This window comes from Osmerus mordax, chromosome 16, assembly GCF_038355195.1.
Source record: "Osmerus mordax isolate fOsmMor3 chromosome 16, fOsmMor3.pri, whole genome shotgun sequence".
NCBI classification, from domain to species: Eukaryota; Metazoa; Chordata; class Actinopteri; order Osmeriformes; family Osmeridae; genus Osmerus; species Osmerus mordax.
In genome coordinates, this window is record NC_090065.1 from 10827106 (window position 1) to 10850029 (window position 22924).

A 22924-nucleotide genomic window follows, 5' to 3' on the forward strand; every position below is an offset into this window, starting at 1 on the left:
CTGTTAACAACAAAGCATCAAAATGGGACAGAGCGTGAAGGTTTGCAGTGTGTCATCATTATGCGCATGATAGTGTGCCATCCCGGTTTGCACCCACTGAGCCGCTATTATGCCATAACAATTGCGTGTGTGTGTGTGTGTTGAGGTCTGTCTGTGGATCAGTGGGTGTGAGGGTGTGTGTAGAATCGCGTGTTCGCTTGTCCACTTAACTCAGACGCCCTTCAAATGGCAGCAAGCAAGATGATCTGGTGGGGATTGACTCACACAGACACACACACACACACACACACACACACACTATTCTGGCAGAGGAGCAGGTATAAGTACAAAGATTTTAGCCAACAACAGGCCCCCCTCTTCCCCCCTCACACACACACAGGTCCATATCAGAGATGTGTGTCACCTTCCTATCAGGCTGATTCTCTACTAAAAGCTAACGGGAAAATCCCATCCAGTTGCTCTACTACTTCAAGTGCAGGACAGGATGCGGCCCTTGTGTGATATGCACACACACGCACACACACACCAAAGAAAATGCACACATCTTCACCTAACGCCCATGGAGTCGGTCTTGATTTGAAGAGTTGTTCCACCACCACATTGAACAGCAAGCCAAATGTCTATCATGGAATGGATGCATTTAGCAGACCCTTGTATCCTAGCACAAAGGTAGAATTTGAACCTTTGACCTCTAGATCTGCAGTCAAATGCTCAAACCGCTGATCTATACCCGTCTACTCTCCCAGTCTGTCAGACGCACACACACACATCATATACAGCTGCACACAAGCCATCTATCGCTTTGATGAACCAGAGGACTGCTTATCTCTCTGGGTTGTATCAAGAGGCTCTGAGCCCAGCAGCTGAGACACATGGTGTGTTCTGATGACCGGCTGAGATAGGATCTCCAATACTCTGGCCAATAACTTCACAGCTCGATGGGCACAGCACTCGATACGAAAAGCTCCCTCCAATTTAATTAGTGGACAATTTCCATCTGCTTTTGTTATTTCATTTGAAAGGCTACATTTGATTTTAGCAAACGTGATACGGCCTTTCAAAGTGCAACCCCAGTGTTGCTTGTTGTGTGTGGTAAATGTGTGAGGCTGGTCATGTAAATGGTATTCTCTAGTACAGGCCACACTGTGTATGGTTCAGCTCACCTTGGCAGGGTCGGACAAACATATTCACCGTGTGTGTAGTGCTGTATTGGTCCGTGGGTTCTAGGTTGAAAGACTAATTTGTCAAACTCTCCAAAAAGGGAGCGTGTAATTACACGCTGAATAGGGTTTCCATTGCCATACCATTCAGATTGGGTGTGTTTAGTAATGTGTGTATGATTATGTTGAATCTTCTCATGTGAAAAATTAAAGAAAACTGTCTTCCTTGCACCTTCTGATTGGCTGGTGGCCATAAACCGTGAAACCGTCTCTCACCAATCATTGCCGGCAGTCAAGCACTTTCTCATATCTGATTGGCTGTTTATCCTGTCAGTAAGGATGCAACAGACAGTAATGGGACGGACAGTGTACGCTTTGGTCCAGTTTCTACATTGCGTGAAGTTCGTATGGGTTTAACTTCATGTTTTTCTTGCACTGTATCCGACAACTTCTTTATTGTTTTACAGTGTCTGGTAGCTGACATGTGGTCACCTTGCACTGTGCCTGGTAAAGACAGACCCACCCGTGACTCCACCGAACTACAGTACTGTTAGAACTATGCACCCTCGATCCATGATCTTCTGCTGCACTTTCTGTCCGATTTGTACGTCGCCTTGGATACAAGCATCTGTTGAAAGAATCACATGAAAAAGAGTAGCCTCTTGCTTTGTTGATATCCGTGATGAAAAAACAATCCACTAGACAGTATCCAGGTGCATCTCATCTTACAATGACGTAATAAAACCATGTGCGAGGATGATCTCAGATGTTGGTGCTAACCTCCTACCCCCCCCCCCCCCCCCCCCCCCCCGCCCCCTCCCTCTACCCTCCAGGGGAGCACCTGCGAGTCTGCCCCCAAGGCTACACCTGCTGCACCAGTGCGATGGAGGAGTCCCTGGCCAACCTGAGCCGCATAGAGACCGAGCACCTCCTCAAGATCTCCGGACATATCCAGCAGGCCACCATCAACGCCCACTACAAGGCCTTTGACGGTGAGGGTGTGTTCTCTCCAGTGGAATGTGTGTTTAGGTTTGTCACAGTGTTGTATGTTTAGATACGTCAAATGTGGCAGGGCTGAGGGCGTGTGTAGAGTGTTGCATTGTAGTGTGTTTGTATATGGACAGTGTGGCAGGGCTGAGGGTGTGTGTAAGATGTTGCAGTGGTAAATCTTGGACTACCACCACGGTCGATGATGCTCAGTGTGTAATTACTGTCTATATTTACTTGTTGCCTGTGTTTCTGTTTTGTTTGTGTTCTGTATGTGCATGTGTACTTTACAGTATATATTTATACTGTATGTGTGTGTTAGGCGTTAGAGAATTGACCTGTCACTGTGAGGAATGTTGCTGTGGAACCATAATGTCAGAGGACAGTTTATTTCAAGGGGAGTGTTTATGGTGACGCACACTGTAAGCAATGCTCGCTGGTGTTGATTTTGGTAGAGAGCACAGAACTGCTGTACTGTTTTTCCCTTCACCCACTCAAACACACACACACACACACACACACACACACATACATTATAGACACAAGCGTACACACACATACACACACACACAATAAGTAGGACACACAAGAAGTACGTTTTATCTCAGTATATATATACTGCTCCCTCGTCATCATTTCAGTCGTGAAAGCAGGATGCAAATAGGTTATTCATATTCTACAGTTAGAGTATTCCTTTCACATTATCAAAGATGAGTCCTTTAGAGTCCTTTAAATGTTTTGGTTCATCCCAACTCTGGCTTCCTGCCACCATGGCTTTTATTACAGTCTGGATGGTGTGTGTGTGTGTGTTCTACTGTGAGGTAAAACCATGGGTCATCTGCTTTAGAGTAGACTGAGAGAGTAGACTGCAGTACATTACTGTAAAGCACCAGTGATCAGACCACTATTATGTCCAAGGGATTGTTTGTGCTTGATAATCTGTTCTAGTTACAGAATTAATCTGTCTCTGCACTCGGTTCGTTCCCCCTGGCCAGTGTGTGAGAAGAGATCTGTCAGGCGGATCTGGGTTCTGCTAGTTAGCCTGACCTTTCGGGATCAAACTGTTCAGAGGCTGACTGGTGTTTGTTTACCCTGGCTCTGTCTCCCACTCCCTCTACTGATCTTGCTCTCTCATTCTCCCAATGATCCTCCATCTCTTTCCCTCTCCTCTCGTTCTCTTTCTACTGCCCTCCTTCAATCTCTTTCTATGCACCTCTCGTTCTCTCTTTATCTGGATTTTATTTCTGTCAGACACACACATACACAAACACATTGCACAAGGCAAAGACTAATGAACACTGGATGTTAAATGTGTTTAAGTTAGTGATAGGAAATAGCTCTGTGTTGTGTCACAGAGGCCATACTGAAACAGAGAAAGGGACAGCCCTGCTCTGTTGTAGTAGGAACATACACACACACACACACACACACACACACACACACACACACACACACACACACACACACACACAAACAAACAGTTGTGTTCCCCTGGGGTGACTGGTAGTGAGTATGACAACAGCAGGTCATCTGGAGACTGTTGTCAGGTTATGCTCACAGTAAACTCACTGACATTTCTGCTAGCAGTTACTGTATGTAGCTAACTGGGCACCTGCTCAGCTCCATCCTCTCTCTCCCTCTCCATCAGCTCCATCCTCTCTCTCTGTCTGTCTCTCACTTTCTCTCTCTCTCTCTCTCTCTCTCTCTCTCTCTCTCTCTCTCTCTCTCTCTCTCTCTCTCTCTCTCTCTCTCTCTCTCTCTCTCTCTCTCTCTCTCTCTTTCTCTCTCTCTCTGTAGTGCACCTGTTTTGGTTGCCATATTAGAGTTGTACACCCATCACTCTTTCCCTCCTCTCTCTCCTCCATCCTTCTTTATTCCTTTATCTCACAGACCTCAAATATTTTCCTGTCCTCTGACAGTATCTCTCTCTCTCTCGCTGTTCTCTCCCTGTGTCTCTCTGCCGTCGGGTCTTTCCTTCACTGCTCATCTCACCCCATTGAGCATCAGATGGACACAGCAGACCGGACAGAGGGAGAGAGGAGAGAGGGTAAAGAGAGAGACACACTATGTCTTCAGCCATCTGTTGGCGACCACCTTTTCCCAATCTTGAGTGTAACCAAGCGTTACACAGGGTTAATTACCCAGGGATACGCAACATTACATCTGCTATCACTGCCCACAACCAAGATTGCGTCTGAAGATGGTAGTAGCAGTAGAATCTTTGCTATAGCGTTGGCCCTAACACCAATCCTGCTAAGATCGCATACCAGTGTCACAGCTGTCACTGCCTCCCTCTTCGGTATCCCCTGGGGGGGATCACTGCTTGGCATCACTTCCCCGAAACATCCCTTCAGCCAGCTACGCCACCGAAAATCGAGCTAGCAATTGGTTGGGCGGTATTTCCACTGAGAGCCCAGTAAATACCAGTGTGTGTGCTGTGGTGTGGGTCCCCAGCGTAGCTCCATGTGGCAGTGCTTAGCAGGGTGTGGGCCAGCCTATCTCCATGTGGCTAAGTGTAGGGTGTTCCTGCAGCAGACAGACCAGCCCAGGCTGGCCAGCCCTCTCAGGCCCGGAGACTGTGGAAGCCCACAGATTAGAGGACCTGCCTGGAGCACACACACTGGGGCCGGTGTGTGTGTGTGTAGGGAAGGGGGGGTGCGTGTAAGTGCTTGCATCTGTGTGTGTGTGGGTGTGTAGGGAAGGGGGTGCGTGTAAGTGCTTGCATCTGTGTGCGTGTATGTGTGTGTGTATGGGGAGGGGGGGTGAGTGTGTGTGTGTTTCTGCCTGAGTCAGCTCTGCTCAGCTCTACCACCTGGCCAAGGACAAATCATTTTTGAAGAAACATTAAGGGCTCCCTGGGTTTACTGAGGTTGAATCATCACTCAACAACAATGAATGCCTGCCATCATTCACTGGAAAGGGAGAGATTCAACAGAGAGGGAGGGGAGGAGAAATAGAGGAAGAGGACGAGAAAGAGTGAGAGAGAGAGAGGGGAGGAGGCGGGAGGGAGGGAGGGAGGGTGAAAGAAAGAATGAGGGAGAGAGAGGCAGAGTGAGAGAGAGGGAGGGAGGGGGAGGTCAGCGAGGCCTGAGAGAGCGGGGGCTCTGTAGGCGACAGAGTGTTAGACGGCAGGCAGGTGTGCCAGACAGAAGGAGCTGTTATCCTATCAGCTGGTGGACTTGCTAAAGGTTCCACCGCTGGCATCTGGAGGTGCGTATGCATGTGTGGATCTGTGTGTGTAGAGGGGGGGGGGGGGGGGGGGGGGGGTTTGTGTTCCATTCTCCCACACTGGAAGAAGCAGATTCTTCTCGCTAAGACGGCCAAGCAATGCCATCATATGGTAGACTCCAAATGATACCATTGCCAAGCTGGCCTCAACGACAACAGCACGTTTAATGTAGATTGTACTCGTACTGTGCATCACAGCATGTGGGAAACTCACCGCTTTCCTAATCCTTAGAACCAGTGGACCTCCTGTGTGAAAAGAAGTGTTTTTCTAGCCAGTAAGAGCAATGAACCCGTCGACAACATCCAGCCCTGCTCTGAGAGGATTTGAGAGGATTTCAGCAGCGACCTCAGTGACCCAGGTGTGCTAGGCTCCTTATACCCGGGGAGAGGAATGCTCTTCAGCATAACCAATAAAAGAGACAGGACCTGATAAGATTTAAAACTCTCATGGGATGAAAGGGGAAAATCACTCAACTCCCTATAATTACAGATAATAATACTGTCTGTCCACTTATCAGGAGGCTTGATGATGTGGAGATGCTAAATAGACTCAACATTCTCTGAATCTGTGTTGCGAAAAATTCCTCCAATTAGAGACTGAATGGTTTATCTCCTGCTGATTTCTTGCTGTCAGGGTCACCTTTGATGACAAGTCACGAGCGACAAGGACAGCTGCTCTGTGATGCCGTCTGATTGGCTGGCGCCGGCTGCATGCACATGAGCTTGGATGAGAGCAGGAGTACGGTGGCCCGATTGTGCCAAATCCATGACTCATGAGGGAGAAAGACATGAACAGTGGGGGTGAAGGAGACAAAGAAAAGAGAGAGAGAGATAGAGAGAGAGAGAGAGAGAGAGAGAGAGAGAGAGAGAGAGAGAGAGAGAGAGAGAGAGAGAGAGAGAACAGTGGGGACAGGAAGAGAAAGAGAGATGGCATTTGGCAAAAAGTCAGGAAAGTAGGGAGACAGAGGGAGGGAGGCAAATGAGGAGACAGGGAAGGAACAAACAGATGGGAGATATATATATATATATATATATATATATATGGAGAGAAAGATAGACAAAGAGAGAGAGAGAAAGAGAGAGAGAGAGGAAGAGGACTGGAGATGAGTGGGTGACAATGCATGAAGAGACCAAGAGAGAAGGTTTGGAGCGGGGTGGTTACAAGTAAATGAGAACATAAAACAGGGAGGATGAGGAGAGAGGGAGAGAGGGGGCAGGCGAGGTTAGCTTGAAGACATCCAGACGGCTGATAAATGGCGTGTCTTAGTGTGGTGCGCTCTCTTGTTTAATATAGGAGGGTTTTAATGGCGTCAAAAAGCTTGTTAAGAGCCGGTGGAGTTCAGGGGGCCGAGCGCATGTCTATTCAGTGTCCAGATTAATGGAGAGACCTGGAATGACACATAAACAGTCTCGGGCCGCCTCCCTCTCTATCTCTGGGCCATGCCATTTTTCAGAACTAATAAGTCCAGTGTGAGCGTGGGTGAGTGTGTGTGTGTTTGTGTGCACAGCACGTGTGTGCGTGCGTGTGCGTGTGTGTGTGTAGGCCTATGTGGGAAAGAGATTGAGTGGCAGAAAACGATCGAGGTGAGGTCTGCTTTCGGAGCGCTAAGGGGCACTAAATGTTTGAAAAGTACTGAAGGCATTCAGAGAACATCATTGATCCGAAGTGAGAGGGAGATAAGGAGACACACAACTCTGGTGCAGAGTAGCCTAGCACCCCCCCACCCACCCCCAGGCCACCCACTCAGGATGAAGGTGCCTGCAGGAGAGACGGGAGAGAGTGCGATGCAGTGAGAGTTGGAGGATGGATGAGGGGCTCCTTGGAGACTCCTAATACCATAGAGACACAAACTGAGGGATAAAAGGTCATTACACCCCTAACACACACACACACACACGTATGCACATACAGGAACACAAACTGCTCCAAGTCATGCTAATGATCATCATTAGTCACCCTGCTGAAGGGCATAGGGAGAGTCCAGTCTCCTATGCAACACAAATAATTCTCAACCCTTCCCTAGCTGAAATGTAGGGGCGCATTTTCAGCAAAAGTGTGGGTTTCCATGGAAAAATTGAGAAGACCTTTTAGTTTTCAAAGCAAGTACCTCATAAAATCTCCTCCTGAAAATGCCTTGCAAAGCATTTGAACAGAACAGTTTTTTGGGGGGTTTGTCCAGCTTTTTGAAGTTTCCTGTGTCTGGAAACTGTGACCCTACTAGACAAATATGGTGTGCTTTGGGCTGTCTATGTGTGTGTATGTGTGTGTGTATGTGTGTGTGTATGTGTGCTGGAAGCAGGCTGCCCATATGACTTCAAGGTACACAAACCACGCTTTTACCTGGCAGCCTGGGAATGTGTACACAAGTTGGCTGATTGCTGGCATGCTCAAGAGAAGAGCTCGACAGCTGGCTATATCCCTTCATCTCAGCGGTGACAGGAAGCTTGGCAAAGTGTGTGTGTGTGGGCGCGTGTGTGTGTGTGTTTGTGAGACAGAGAGAGTGTGTGTGTGACAGCTCATCCTGACAGACAGCTCGGTCTGAGGAAAGTGTGCTTGATTGTCACAGGTCAGGGACCAGGGGACTGACATGTCGTCCAGACAGGAAGTAAGACGAGCCGTTTCCTCTCCGCTGCGGCCACAGCGGCCCACAGCAGCAGCCCTGTCTCTGACTGGCCTTCTCTGGAGTCAGAGGGCTCTGTTGTGCACAGCAATGGTCACACTCCAACAACCCCCTTATACCTAGAGAACGGAAGGGCAAAGCACATCAGAATGCCCGCACCATATCTGATAGCGGCTCCTTTTTTCTACAAGGACTGAGTCGACCTCTCAGGGGACAAATATGATCATTCATCTCTAGTGTTTCAGACAGCATTGTACATTCTGGTCCAGTTAAACTAATTAGTATTTGTGATCGTTTCTCACCGAAAACAGTGGCCCGATCATTATCACTTACTGTCTGCCAAATCTCTCGGGGGTCGAATGCAGGAAAACAGTTTCCATCTTCCCCTCTCACGCTGTCTTCAAATTCCAACACATCTGGTCGTCTAACACACCGTCTGGCCTATTCAGCGGAAGACAAACCGAAAGACGCACATGAAGAATCAAGCAAACGTTAACATCATGATCGATGGCGAAGATAGGCAGCTCCACACTATAACCAGGGAGCCGGGAGCTCCCGTCGACGGCAGCTAACGAGAACGGGGACCTTTTGCTTCGAGCGAATCTCTGTAAATGTCAGATGTAAGTGAAGGAGGCGTAAAGCAACGCGGGGGGATTTATTAATGAGTGGGACCAGACTGTAACAACACCAACGATAGAAGGTACCCCTAGCGCCGCTTAGACGACCCTGCCGAGTTGGGTCAGGTTGAGTTGACGATATGAACATTGTTACACAATGTTTTCAGCCCTGATCGTCTTCAGGCTCTGTGTGGGAGACTGACTCTGTCAACTCCGCTGTGTGTCGACTCAAAGAGAACGCGTGTGGGGCTATGTTTGTGCCTGTGTGTGTGTGTGTGTGTAGATGGGCTGGAATATGGTAATGTGTATATTCCAGTGGGTCCATGGGTGTTTGTGTGTGTGCATGTGTGCGTGTACGTGTGTGTGTGCGTGACGGTTCAGGGAATAGGTTAACCCAGATGGGAGTGTCCCTTGATGGCCCAACAGTCTTTCTTCTACGCTCCTTCCCATCTGCAATGACAGGCTGACTGAGATGAGACGCCTTCAAAGCTAATGCTGCAGTCACACTCCCTCTCTGTTGCTGTATCTCTCTCTCTCCCTCTCTCTCTCTCTTTCTCTCTCTTCCTGTATGTATCGCTCTCCTCCTTCTCTCTCTCTTTCCCTGTATGTCTCTCTCTCTCCCTGTGTCTCTCTCTCCTCTCTCTCTCTCTCTCTCTCTCTCTCTCTCTCTCTCTCTCTTTCTCTCTCTTCCTGTATGTATCGCTCTCCTCCTTCTCTCTCTCTTTCCCTGTATGTCTCTCTCTCTCCCTGTGTCTCTCTCTCCTCTCTCTCTCTCTCTCTCTCTCTCTCTCTCTCTCTCTCTCTCTCTCTCTCTCTCTCTCTCTCTCTCTCTCTCTCTCCTGTATGTCTCTCCTCCCTCTCGCTCTCCCTGTATCTCCCTCTCACCCCTCTCTCTCTCTCTCTCTCTCCCTCTCTCTCTCTCTGTCTCTCTTTCTCTCTCCTCCCTCCCTGTCTCCCTGTGTTGACTCCAGTCTCCGTGTCTCGTTCCAGAGTTTTTCATGGAGGCTCTGAACCGTTCCGAGGGTTCCCTGCAGGAGTCCTTCCCGTCCGCGTTGGGCCCCCTGTACACAGAGAACGCACACGTGTTCAGAGACCTGTACACGGACCTCCGGCGTTACTTCCGCGGCACTTCCAACATCAACCTGGAGGAGGCGCTCAACGAGTTCTGGAGCAGACTGCTGGAGCGGCTCTTCAAGACCGTCAACAGACAGTACACCATAGGTATGAACATAGTCATGTGACTCAGCAATAACACAGGTACACACCGTTGATGTGCAGGCTGGAATCTAGCCAGTCGATCACAGATCGATCACAAACACAGCTACGTGCTATTAGCGTAGATACACTCTTCTGTACATAGACGCAGACACAATAACTGTGTTCCACATGATGAAACGATATTTCATAGACTCGCACCCAGTCCAATGCTGTAGGTTTACCAATGTTCACCCTCTACAAACTGGTGGTTTCTAATCAATTCATAACATGTTGATGTTGGATGGGTGTTGCAATGTACATTAAACAGCAAGGTAAAACTAAGAATGATGAAGATTTGTACCAGGTATTATTTTTCCATGTATTTTATTATTGGAAAAACAGCTTGTGGTTTTGGCCCGTTATGCTATATATGTTGAGCGGAATTGGGACTTGTCGCTAACGTCATGACGATGACAGGGGATGAATACCTGGAGTGCGTGTCGAAGAACATGGAGCGCCTGAGGCCGTTCGGGGGCAAGCCTCACGCCTTGTGGACCTCGGTGAAGAGCACGTTCGTGTCCACGCGCTCCTTCGTCCAGGCGCTGATGGTGGGCGGAGAGGTGATGCGCAAAGTTTCCCAGGTGAGAACTCGCCCTCCTCTTCTCTCCTTTTTCTGCCGGCACCCTCTCTCTTTTCGGCGCTCCGTTTTTCTCCTTCGGTCCTCACCCTCGGTCACCCCGTGTCCTTGGGTGCTGCCGCTACACGCTTCAAGGTTTCGGTTCTCCGTGACGTGAATGTGGAGCGTTCCTCTCTCTCCTCTCTCGCTGTTCCAGAGGGGAAGATTCAGGTCCAAGTCTGCTGTTCTATGTTTGTGCCTCTGTGACGTTGTGTTCTTTTCATGTGTTTAGTTATCAGATTCTCTAAGCCCCCCCCCGCCCCCCACAGCCCATCTCATTCCCTGTGATGGCACGTTTTGATCTGCACTAAAACTTTCTCCCGGTCCCTTTGCTCTGACTCACACACAGACATACCCTCTTCTACAACCACGTCCTCGCAAACAAGCAGTATAATCCGAGCAAAGTACACACCACATATGCATTTACACACACACACACACACACTTACACACACACTTACACACACACTATTACATACCTACATGCAGGGGTGCGAAGGGCAACTGTAGTAAAAGGCAGTGGCCGCAGATCGATGCTTGGAGAAAAGGAGAAGCTCCATAAAGCATTGCCCAGGGTGCAGGCAATCAGAGCCTGCTACAGCAGTTAATGTCACGGCCATGCTGAGAAATGTCCCCCCCCTGAGCTGGGGGGAGGGTAAATGTCAGTGCACCCGTGAGAAATGACCCCCACCCTCGTCTATTCACGAGAGGAGAGTATGGCTACGATCAGAGCCCGGCGGCAAAACATTGCCACGGCTGTATGAGGGGGGCGGGGGCTGGAGATGGTGGGGTGGGGTGGGGGTTAACATCAGTGACCTGAGGAGAAATCCCGCCCCGCCCCCACCCGCCTCCTCTTCCATTCTGACATGAAAAGACATTGTTCCGCCGCGAGAGGACTGTTTAGATTCCCTCGCGCAAGAGAAGCGCGGTCAGGTTAGGGATTCGTGTACACATGAAAGGCTCTCTCAAAGCCTGTAGAGAGCCAACCAGGGAGATCGGGAAGATGGAAGGCGTGTGTCCTAGATACCAAAGCTCCTGCGCCTTTGATTTGTCCTCGCTTTCCGCAGCCGAGATGAACGGCAGAAGAGAGAGTTAACTCTGTCGCGCTTCTGTGATGTCTGTGTTCCTGTCAGAGTGGGAGAGAGCGTCTCCGAGGCCCCACTGTCTGTGTGTCTCTCCTTCCTGGTCCATCTGTCTGTCCGCCCCAGAGAGGAGACGAGGCTCGCCGCCCATAGAGGAACCTTGTGATGTCTCATTTCAGCGCGGAACCGCCCGGGCCTGACGTCCGCGGGGAAATGAGCTAGCAACGAGGATGGCGGGAACATCGGCACATTGTTTGTGCGGCGGTCTTGTCGGAGACAGCGCTTAATAAGGCAGAACAACACAGCGACAACTAGCATGGCATAGCTGGGGGGGGGTTGAGGGGGGGGGGGTGGGAGGGGGTAAGAGGAATGAGAAAAAGCATAAGCGCGACTGCAGCTAGCGAAGCTTAGCCCACCTCCCAGGCATGAGGAGCAAAAACACAGTGCCTTGCCATATCTAAGCTAGCCCAGCCTAGCTCCGGGCCTCTGGTAGCTAACCGGAGAGTGACGGAGGGTATTAGCATGGGCAGACACGCTAAGCTGGCATTTCAATTCATGATTTGTGCCCTCTGGGCTCTGCCCTTCAGACCTGAAAGACTGGTTCAGAGGCCCTACTGAGCGGTCTACTGCCAGCTCCTGCCACTCTAGAGGTGAGAAACTGATAAGTGCACACACACATACACACACACACACACACACAAAGACACATCCTCGCTCTCTTTCTTGCTCTCTCTTTCTCTCACTTACAGACAAACGTACCACATACACACCTAATTCCTCCTTATTCCTGTACACCCCCCCCCCCCCCCCATCCCCAGAGTGTAGTTTGTTCCATATTCCCTGACTGAGACCATTTTGCCATGGCTGAAGGACTGAGTGATGTGTTCATTTAATGAGGTTGCCTGGGAAAAATGTGTGATTAGTGTGGCTTTTGCAAAATTACTAAATGTCATCCCTTCTCTAATGTGAGGGCACAGGCAGTGTGCGCCATTCTCAATGAGTCCAGGGACTTCCATCTCATGCACGCACCAAGGCAGACAGGCACACACCAAGGCAGCTGCTTTTAGCCTTTTTTTCTTAGTGTCAGGGTGTGTGTGCATGCATGTGACTTTCCCTCACGTACCATGTACTGTATTTAGCCCTGTGCACCCTCCCTGTCTCCTGCTGAAAGAGCAATACTTTCAGAGCCTGATTGGGACCTCGTCGTGAAAGAAAGAACAAAAGGGAAGAAGAAAAAGAACTCTCAACGTATTGTCATCTTGTCATCTTCGCAGCAGGCCATCAGACTGGTTCTCTGCCGCCTCCATTCTCATCCAATCAACCGCGAGCCCAACCCGGGCTCTGAGGCTTTGCATGGGGCACACTTATCTCAGCCCTCACCTCTACTTTGCTCTCACCTCTTCTCCTCTCTTTCTTATCTCTCTGCTCTCCCCCCCCTTTATCTCTCTCCCTCCCTCAGACGTCTGTCTCCCTCTCCTCTCCCCCCCCCCCTCCCTGTTTGTCCCATTCTCCCGCTACCCTCTATCTTTCCTCCTGGCTCTCTCTCTTCCTCTCTCCGTGTCTCTGTATCCCTCCCTCTTCTCTCTCTCGGTTTCCTCACCCCCCCCCCCCCCCCATCACCCCACCTTCTCCTGTGTTCAATCCCGCTTCTGCAGTAACTCTATCTGGGATTGATTAGGATGTACTGAGCCCACCAGCCCTATTCCTAGCCTGCTAATGGCCCAGTGACTGACGACATCCAGGAGAGTAGAAACACAGCACATCCGAGAGGCAGCTGTGCACACCTCCATGCTGGACGACACGACACGGAGATGAGTACGTGGGGGGGAACCAGAAATCCAAACCAGACAAGAGGAACATGAGGTGACTTTTACCAAACTGTGGTGTCGGTGCCTGGCTGCTGCCACACATTGGAGACATAGGAGCCCTGTTCTAAAGTGGAAGGATTGGGGCTGGAATAGGAGACCCGCATCCCAGCCGGGTGCTGCCGTTCTGGGGCTCGCTCCTCATGGCTGGACAACCTGAAGGGAAAAAGAAATGTAGATGGAAGACAGCAGATGCAATGAGAGGGATGTGTTCAAAGTGCTTCTTCCTCTCCCTCTCCCCATGTCCTCGACTTCATGTTTTCCATCCCCCCCCCCTCTCCTCCGCTCCCTCTCTTGATCCCCTTGCCTGCTCCTGAACCTTTGCGGTTCGTTCCGTTGGCGGGTGTGACGAACTGGGATTTGGGACTCTTAGCAATGGGGGAGAGGTCACTCACTCATTCTCACTAGTTACAGAAAGAGATAGGAACAGAGAGAGAGAGAGAGAGAGAGAGAGAGAGAGAGAGAGAGAGAGAGAGAGAGAGAGAGAGAGAGAGAGAGAGAGAGAGAGAGAGAGAGAGAGAGAGAGAGAGAGAGAGAGAGAGAGAGAGAGAGAGAGAGAGAGAGAGAGAGAGAGAGAGAGAGAGAGAGAGAGAGAGAGAGAGAGAGAGAGAGAGAGAGAGAGAGAGAGAGAGAGAGAGAGAGAGAGAGAGAGAGAGAGAGAGAGAGAGAGAAAAAAAATGGGGGGCACAAACAGGATGGAGAAAGAGGAGCAGCGGGAAGAGAGAGAGAGAGAGCTCTCCAACAGACACATACAGTGGACAAAGATTAATTTGTTTGTGTTTGTTATTGTGTATTACGTGCTTGTGTGTGTGTATGCGTGTTTGTGTGTGTATAGAAGTCATTATCCGTGATCTTAATTAAACAGTCCTCCCAGCCCCTTTCCCTCCCTTTGAGACTGTGTATGCGGGTGTCCCTCCAGTGATAAGAGAGGAGCTGTCCACATTAACCCCGAACAATTAAAGGCCGTGGTGGAGACACTAAGTCATTAGAAACTGCTGTCTGTGCATTAGAAGACCAGAGCCAGCTCTGCAACAAACGTGCGGCCAGCTTGATAACGTGGAGCCAATAAGTTATTAAATCATTACTCACAGCCTCTTTGTCTTCATTTCTCTCTCTCTCTCTTTCTCTCTCTCTTTCTCTCTCTCTCTCTCTCCCTCCATCTCCCTCTCCTCTTCCTCTCTCTGTTTCCATCTCTCTCTCTTTTTTTTTTCTCTGAGTCATCTTTGGTCAACACCAGCCGTAGGGTGAGGAAGTGGAGGGGGAGGGCGGGGAGATGGGCGTGACTCATGACTGGTATGAGTCACACTCGTAGGAGCGTGACTCCAGGGAAATGTGTTTGTTTGTCCCCTCATCTCCCTGTCCAACTGACAGTGATCACCCGGACTCTGCGACTGATCCCGCACCTCCCCCCTTACCCCCCACACCCGGCCCACACGCACACACCCAAACACACAGACACTTGCACGCACGCACACGCATACACTCACTGTATCCCACTCATTAGTCATGATGCATTGTGTATCCTAACAAGAAATGTGTTGACTCTCTGATTTGACGAGGGATCAAACGTATCAAGCTTAATATCGTTGTTAGTCAGTCCTTGGTGTGATATGCTGAACCATCACATCATCAAGTTGAAATGTTGAAATGTTTAAAAGGAATCACAGCATTTCTGGGAATGGGGCAGATGGTAGGTCAGGAGGAGGGCTAACGGTTGTTAGCTGAGCAAGTGAGGTCTTTCCAGACTGTTGATAGCTCTACTGGAATCTGATTTTGGATTTTCCCTTTCACACACACACACACACACACACACACCCATAAACACAGTCACATGCAGACACACACACAGACATACACACACACACACAGGAAGTTAGCAAAGTTTTGTATGCGTAGCTGTGCTATGTTGCAAGCAGAACTTGCTAGTATTACCGTAACCCAATTTTGGTGGGTACTCCCCCAGGAGTCCTCTTCCTGGGGGAACGGCCTTGTGGGATAGAGAGATGGAGGAGGAAGGAAGGACAGAGGGCTGGATGAAAGAGCGGGCAAGGATGCCCTTTTGGTGTGCACAGATCTCTCACAAAAGGAGTTCCAGGAGAGCTGAGTGACTTAATGTTGAAGGCCTGGTTAGCCACAGTAGTTAACCTCTGTCTCTGAATGCAACTCCTCTCTGCCAGCTTTCAGTGACCTTTTATTTGTGTGTGTGTGTGTGTGTGTGATGATCATTCGTAGTTGCCCATGAGCGCAGAGTGTACACGTGCCATCATGAAGATGACATACTGTCCCCACTGTCGGGGTGTGGCCTCTGCCAAGGCATGCCCCAACTACTGCCTGAATGTTATGAAGGGTTGCCTTGCCAACCAGGCTGACCTACACACTGAATGGAGGAACCTGCTCGGTAAGTCACACACACACGAACATGTGCACACACGTACACTATCTTAGGGTTAGGGTTAGCACTCTCAAGTAATTAAAGTAATTAGCCGTGTTTGTCTGACATGGTGTTTTAGAATTCACGTTGTGCTCCCAGGGTATGGAGGAATATGTCTTTAACCCTCTCCTGTCCTTCCCTCCTGTTGCACCACCACACAGATGTGCTGGAGCAGGTCCTCAACCACATGGAGGCCCAGGTCAACGTGGAGACGGTCATCCTTACCCTCCCTGCTCGCATGGCGGAGGCTGTCAGCGCACTGCGGGAGAACATGGACGCCCTCAACCCAAAGGTTAGCCTCGGCCGGGGTGGGCGGGCAGGGTGGGGGAGCGGGTGGTGAGGTGTGGGTTTATGTGACTCATATGAGCCTCCACACATGAAACAGGATCATTTCTGACTCTCGCCCACAGTAAGGGTGCACCTTTAATCCATCCACCTGTATGTTCTGAGTGGTCTCATCATCCTTATTGTCCGGAATCAGCCTCCCACATGTTTAGTGGCCTCTGAAGAGGTCTGTCCTTAACCACTGACCAATGAACAATAACTAATGATTACTTTGTTACTTTTATACTGAATACTCTGAATATAATTTAAAAAAATTAACTTTACCCTGCTATGTTAGCTTGTGAGGACACCGGGTCCATTTCTAGGAGCCCTATCTAAAACCTAAACAAAAGCTATCTAGCATGTAGTGTCCTATTTCTGTGCTTGCGAAGGCTATGTTGATTGTCACCCACCCTCCCATTTTGTGAGACCATTTAACTGCCCTTAATTTGCTGTTTTCTTGGCCCAGGCCTCTGAGATGCTCAACTTGAGTGGATCAGACACCTGCACCTTACATAAATACGTTGATTTTGTAGTGAAATTGTACTTGGCGATTCACTTCATTGACTTGGTACTTTCACAGCAATTGGGTACTATCTAATACATCTTCACCCCTCATATGTTGTTGTTTCTCTGGGTCGATACTGTTTGGATTTATTAGTCTTGTTTTTCTGGTCTACATTTGTTGGTGTGAACTGATTGTTTGTGTTTCATACAGGATAATTCATATCAGCTTAGAATCAATGATTTTATTGGACTCTGAACAAAATGATGAATGAATGACTACAGTCCAGCATAGATTTACAAGTGTAGATTTTCTAAGCAGTCTTGAGGGCTGTACTAGCTTGCATCGGGCCACAGTACTGTGTGTTTTCCGTGTTGTACAGATGTCAGAGTAGTGTAATACAACACGTACATAATGTGGACTTTTAAAGGCCATGAAACACACAGTCTGGAATTCAGCAACACACATCCAGGTTTTCAGAGTCATCGGAGAGGGTTAGCATCAGGACGATTCTGTTTCAAGCATGTCAACAATCAGCACCGAGGAGATGATTATACATAGCTCAGCATGGGATCATCTGACAGTGGGAGAGATTTTCTTGATCAGATTACACTAATGGGTACAAGTGTGTAACTACATTTACATTTACATTTAGTCGTTTAGCAGACGCTTTTATCCAGAGCGACTTACAGTAAGTACAGGGACATTTTCTCCGAGGCAAGTAGGGTGAAGTGCCTTGCCCAAGGACACAACGTCATTTTTCACGACCGGGAATCGAACCAACAACCTTCTGAGTAATAGCCCAACTACATAACCGCTCAGCCATCTGACCCCCACTAATTATTAATTATTAATAGCTTTTTGACTGAATCCTTAAAGGGACAATAGGTACGTTTTTTTTTTTTTCATTTTGTGAAACCACCCCCCTTCCCTTCTTTGTACTTCCCTCTTTACCCCTAGGTGTTTCGTGCCTGTGGAGAACTGAGAGAGGGAGGAACGAGCAGCGGCGCGCAGGAGGAGGTGAAGAAAGGAGGAAAGATTTTGGTCCCAGACAAAGTGGGTCTTGGCAACAGAGCAATGCTGGAGAAACTGGTATGTGGATATGAATTAATATGCTGTGCCGTCTAATCTTCCACACTCTGATATGAAATGATCTCATTAAAAAACGGATCTCCCTCTCCTTATCCTTTCCCTTCATCTCTCCCACTCCCTCTCCCTCCTCTCGCATATCTTCCTTTTCTCATGTCCTTCTCCTTACCCCTCCTCTTCTTCTCCCTCTCCCTCCTTTCCCTCCTGCTCCTCCTGACAGGTTTCAGGCCTCAGAGCCTGGTTGAACACAGCAGGTCAGTACTGGGTCACACAACCAGTCAAAATCTGCCAGGAAATGGAGTCATTCAGTGTAGCCGTGGATGAGGATAAGTGCTGGAACGGCATGACCCGTGGCAGGTAGGGCCCACAATATACCTAACATTCCTTCCGAATGGAGAGACAGATTGGCATTGACATCAAGACTATTGAAACCCTCCCTACCTTGTACTTACTGGAGTGGATATTTCCAGAATATTCACACCCAGCCTGTGTTTTGTCTGTCAGATACCTACCAGAGATGATGGGCGATGGGCTGGCCAGCCAGATCAATAACCCTGAGGTGGATATTGACATCACCAAGCCTCACATGAGGGTCCGCCAGCAGATCATGGAGCTGAAAATGATGACCAACCGCGTGAAGAGCGCCATCAACGGAAATGATGTGGAGTTCCAGGACACAAGTGAGTATAGTTCTCAGGCCTACAAGCTGACCGTCACCAGGAAAGCACGGTCCTCGCTGCCTCTGTAGATACAAGCTGGGGGTCTGGTGATCTGGTGACCCCAAGTCTTGGACCTTTAATTTTGGTTTGCCTTATTCCTTCTTAGTGGACTTCTCCTTATTCCTTATGTTAATCCTGCAAATAAACAGTATAAATACATTTCTTCTTGGTGAGCTTCCACTTTGGGCAGTGATAACCGACTACTCCAGTTGACCTGTTTGCACTTTAGCAAGAGCTTCATCTGTAACGACCTAGCTAATTTCCCCTACTTTAGGTAAGTGTACTTGATGAAAATGAGGGTGCTATTTTTAGAATTAAGCTGAAGATACAGTATGGAGGGAGGGAGAAAACTTGGCCTAAATTGTTATGCCACTTTGAATAATTGAGGTCAGATTTCATAGCACATTATATAAGTCTCATTGTGTGTTCACTGGCACAGAAACTCTAATCCCTCTTGTCAGGGGATCAGACTCGGGCCCACGACCCATGACTATGTCATAGGTGTCTCTCAGATACCAGATGAAAATACAGTCCAGAGATAACTATTAGCACATTATTGGCTTTTGTAAAATTACAGTTGGTGTGTTAAATAAACATTACGCTGCAAGTTTTTGTATGTATTGTACATGACCAAGGAAGAGTAAAATGGGGAAAAGAAACTGCTAAAGGAAGTAAGTGTTTTCTGAATGGTTCCGAAAGGGGCCTAACAGGGGTCACAGCTCCAACGTGCAATTGTCTTTTCCAGGTGATGATGTCAGCGGATCCGGAAGTGGGCTATGTGCTGAAGAGAACTGCCCCCGTGGCCCACGCCTCATCCTTCCCAACACCGACTCCCCCAGAGTCTACGCCTTCCCCCCAGAGAACAACAAAGTTAGAGCCACAGGCAGCCACAACCTTCCCTGCTCCACCCTCTACCTGCTTTCATTGGTTACACCCCTTCTCTGGCGATAATTGGTGGGGGGAATCGCCCTATCGTGACTGAGTTTGTAACTGGGGAGGTGGGAGGTGGGAGGGAGGTGGAGGAGACTGGAAGAGATGTTCAGGAAGTGGTTAACTTACTTTGCCAAATCTCAACAATTATAAGGAAACAAAACAAAAATGTATTGACTTCCTTTTTGGTCTCTACCAGAACAAAAAGAAAGAATGAGTATTCCTAGATTTTGGTTCTGTTCTCGTTTCTTTGGCGGTATATTTTTTACAGCACCTTTAGAGCAGGTATTTGGCCTCCTTATCTAGTTTGTTACCGGTGTTTGGGTTTCTCTAAGATATTCTTTGTGTGCACCAACATGTGGAGAGAAAATCTATCAACATAATAGAGCATGTGGGTGTAGGAGGCGTGGGGAAGCTTTGCAGTAGCACAGAGCTACAGCAGGCATTTGATATTCCACACATTAAAACATCCTTCATGTCAAACTATTTATTTATAAAATTCAGATTCGTTCAAACCCATCAGTGGTTTCCACTCGACAATAATTATAATATAATCATTTTTCCACAAAACTCAAATGAAATCAAGTATTGATGAGTTTTCAGGAGGATGACTGCCTCTTCTAGCATTTTAAACTCCACGCCAGACTGTGGAAAAATACCTTGAGCCAAAAGTGACCAAGACTTTCTGCTGACTCATGGTGTACACTGTAATGAAAATCCACAATCAAATTCACAACCACCTCTTCTCCGTGGCACCCTTATGAAGACTCTGGAGAGAGGTTGAGTGGTCTGCTTTGGAGTGGAACCCTACTTCCAGTTCAGTCTGGTCTATACACACCCTACTCACCGTTCAGATTGGCACTGTCTCCAACACCTTGCTCCAAGTACAATACTCGGCTAATAGAAGTGAGATAAGCCCCCTAAGCGTCTCTTCGTGGCAGTTAGGAAACAGAAGCTACAGGTCCGAACAGAACATGGTTGTTCTACAGTTGTTTTTGGCCAGATAGAGAGAGGCCTCAGCAGAAAATATGTTTTCAGTACATTCCCCGTCCTATAGTGTAGTAGGGTTGTATCGGTCCAACCATTCATTTGAAAGCAGACTGTGCATCTGCAATGGCTGCTCTGTCCCATTCTATCCAGTCCTATTCGCTGTTTTCAAGCAGACTTTTGCGATTGCATAATGATGTCTGCTGTTATTTGCACCTCATCTTTTTATCCTTATTTTTTTACACAGGCAGACTTTTTTCTGTCCTCACCCTGCTTTTCTCTCTTTACTGTCTCCCCCTCCAGTCTTCTGCTTTATCATCCTCCCACCTCCCTCATTCCGTGGTTTCTGCTGCCTCTCTCACGACATCACAGTAGCTCATTTTCTCTCCCCCTCGCCCTCTCACACTCCCCCTCTTCTTTGCTTGTCATCAGTTAGAACAACCTTCAAAGTGTCCTTGGTGTTTCTGCATGGTGGGCTGACAACATGACAGTGACACAGCGCTCCATTATATCCTGACGTCGTGGGGTTGTTGCCGGAATATTCTAGAAGGGTCTACTGATGAGAGATATGTAGGGCGAAAATATATACTTCAACGTGGCGGAAAGAAACGTCAAGGCCCTCTGTCAGGGGAGAGTAGAGCGGTGCACGGGACATGAGGGCGGGGTGTGTGTGCAACTTTCTATGAGTCATGTTAGTCTTTTTTAGAAATTAACTGGATTTTATTCATTGAAGCAAAGCACACAGTACAGTATTAACATGTTTTACAAGGAGTATGTAACTGACATTACATACATTCAACATAGTAAAAGAAAACGTCTCATTTTACGAAAATAATAGATATCCCCTCTGAGTACTTCCTCTGGACTGAGAAGGCCTCATAATGCCGGACGTGTCTGTGTTGCCTGCTTTTGTGGAAAACCCAAATTAGAAGTGCAATCAAGGGGGAGGAAGAAGAGTGCAAGGTCAGCAAAGAGTCAGATTACCAGGATGTTAACCAGGCTTCTTCTATGACAAAGCAGCATGTCCACTGTGCTTTTCGAAACAGCAAACAGGAAATGTCTCTCCTATTTCGAATGATTAGAGCAATAACATGAACCAATCAGCATAGCAAAGTTTCAGATGTCAAGCCATCACTCAAGGATTTGTATTCCTCCAAGGTGCTTTTGACGCTGAGCCAGTGATCAGGTGAAGAGTGTAGCCTGTAGCGCCTCCTGCTGGTCTACCGGTGATCCCGACGCTGGGATCAAACTTCATGGGGACCAGCGATTTTCAGCTCATCGACTTCCTCCTCCGATGGTCGTGGTACTGGACGTTCTGTCACTGGCCACATTCTGCACACACCCCCCCCTCCACTCGCTTTTAATGCTCTGCACTTTTATTATGAACGAATGCACAAAACCATCGCAAGCCGGGGATAGTTGGGCCCGATGTCCTTCTGAGATTTGTGTACATACAGGAGGAATAGGGTGTAGATCTAACCCCTACCCTCCTCTTTCATGCGTTGCCATGATTTGCATCCCCCATTCCCCCACCCGTTTGCAGGGGGAAGACAATGCAGACCATGCAGTAGATCAGATAGACTGATGGCAAACCTCCATCCTCCCTGATATTATATGGCTGGCATTTACGAAAGGTGCCAATTTAATAAATTAAAATCTATTGTTCTTTTTTTCTATTTTGATTTTGGTATATTGTTTTCAAAAGCCTGTGGTGAGTTGTGATTTGTGTTGATGGTGATGCTCGCTGCCAGAAAGAAATTTATAAATATAGAATGTGTCATTTGCTGTTGTTTGTTCCTGAAACCTTGTGTCAATTATATACAATGTAAGATTTTCAAGAAGTCTGTGTCCAGCTCACTTTATGGACTGTGTGTGTGTGTGTCTATGAATATCAGAGTGTGTGTGACACTACAGTCCCAAACTGGTAGCTAGCCTAGCTATGACATAAGAGGATATGTCGAGTGGACAGAAGATAAGAGTCAACTGCTCCATTTGCCTGCATGAACTGCCAAAACATGCTGCAATACATGACTGCCACACACACGACTGTGATGATGTCAGAGATGGCATCTCCTCCAGTGTCTAACAGAGGGATGCAAGCAATACACACACGTGCTAAGTGCTTTGCCTTGTCTTTCTTCTTGTGTGTGTGTGTGTATATGTGTGTGTGTGCGCTGTACCCCAGACAGCTTTGACCACATTTTAGCTGTAAAGGCCCCCTGGAGAAACAGGTTGAACCCCAGTCACATGGTCCCACGTCTCTCTGGCTCCCCTGGAAGCCGACAGCTCCATGTTTCCACTGCAGAAGCTCCAAACTTGTGTAAACTGAAACACTTTAGTTAGCTATTTTGATTTAACATCATCCCAAAGCGAGCAACCTACCAACACTAAAACGGAATCTTTATCACAGGTGCCAAGTTTTGATTCACAGGACATTCCTGTCTCTTGTCTGACATTTCTCAAGGCCAGGACATTGTTTGATGGTACAACCCAGAAGTAATCGGAG

At 48.3% G+C, this 22924-nt stretch overlaps 1 protein-coding gene across 1 annotated transcript in view; it reads left to right on the forward strand.

The window, feature by feature from the left end:
• The window catches only part of LOC136959344 (glypican-1-like), a 42869-nt gene extending 20342 nt beyond the window's left edge, over nucleotides 1–22527 (forward strand). Inside the window, exons 3-11 of the mRNA XM_067253658.1 lie at nucleotides 1994–2152; nucleotides 9604–9834; nucleotides 10288–10451; nucleotides 15666–15831; nucleotides 16026–16156; nucleotides 17654–17785; nucleotides 18003–18139; nucleotides 18287–18462; nucleotides 19247–22527. Coding sequence (XP_067109759.1) covers nucleotides 1994–2152; nucleotides 9604–9834; nucleotides 10288–10451; nucleotides 15666–15831; nucleotides 16026–16156; nucleotides 17654–17785; nucleotides 18003–18139; nucleotides 18287–18462; nucleotides 19247–19452 — 1502 coding nt within the window. The 3' untranslated portion in view covers nucleotides 19453–22527. The remainder of the gene's footprint in view (nucleotides 1–1993; nucleotides 2153–9603; nucleotides 9835–10287; nucleotides 10452–15665; nucleotides 15832–16025; nucleotides 16157–17653; nucleotides 17786–18002; nucleotides 18140–18286; nucleotides 18463–19246) is intronic.
• The last annotated feature ends 397 nt before the right edge of the window (nucleotides 22528–22924 follow it).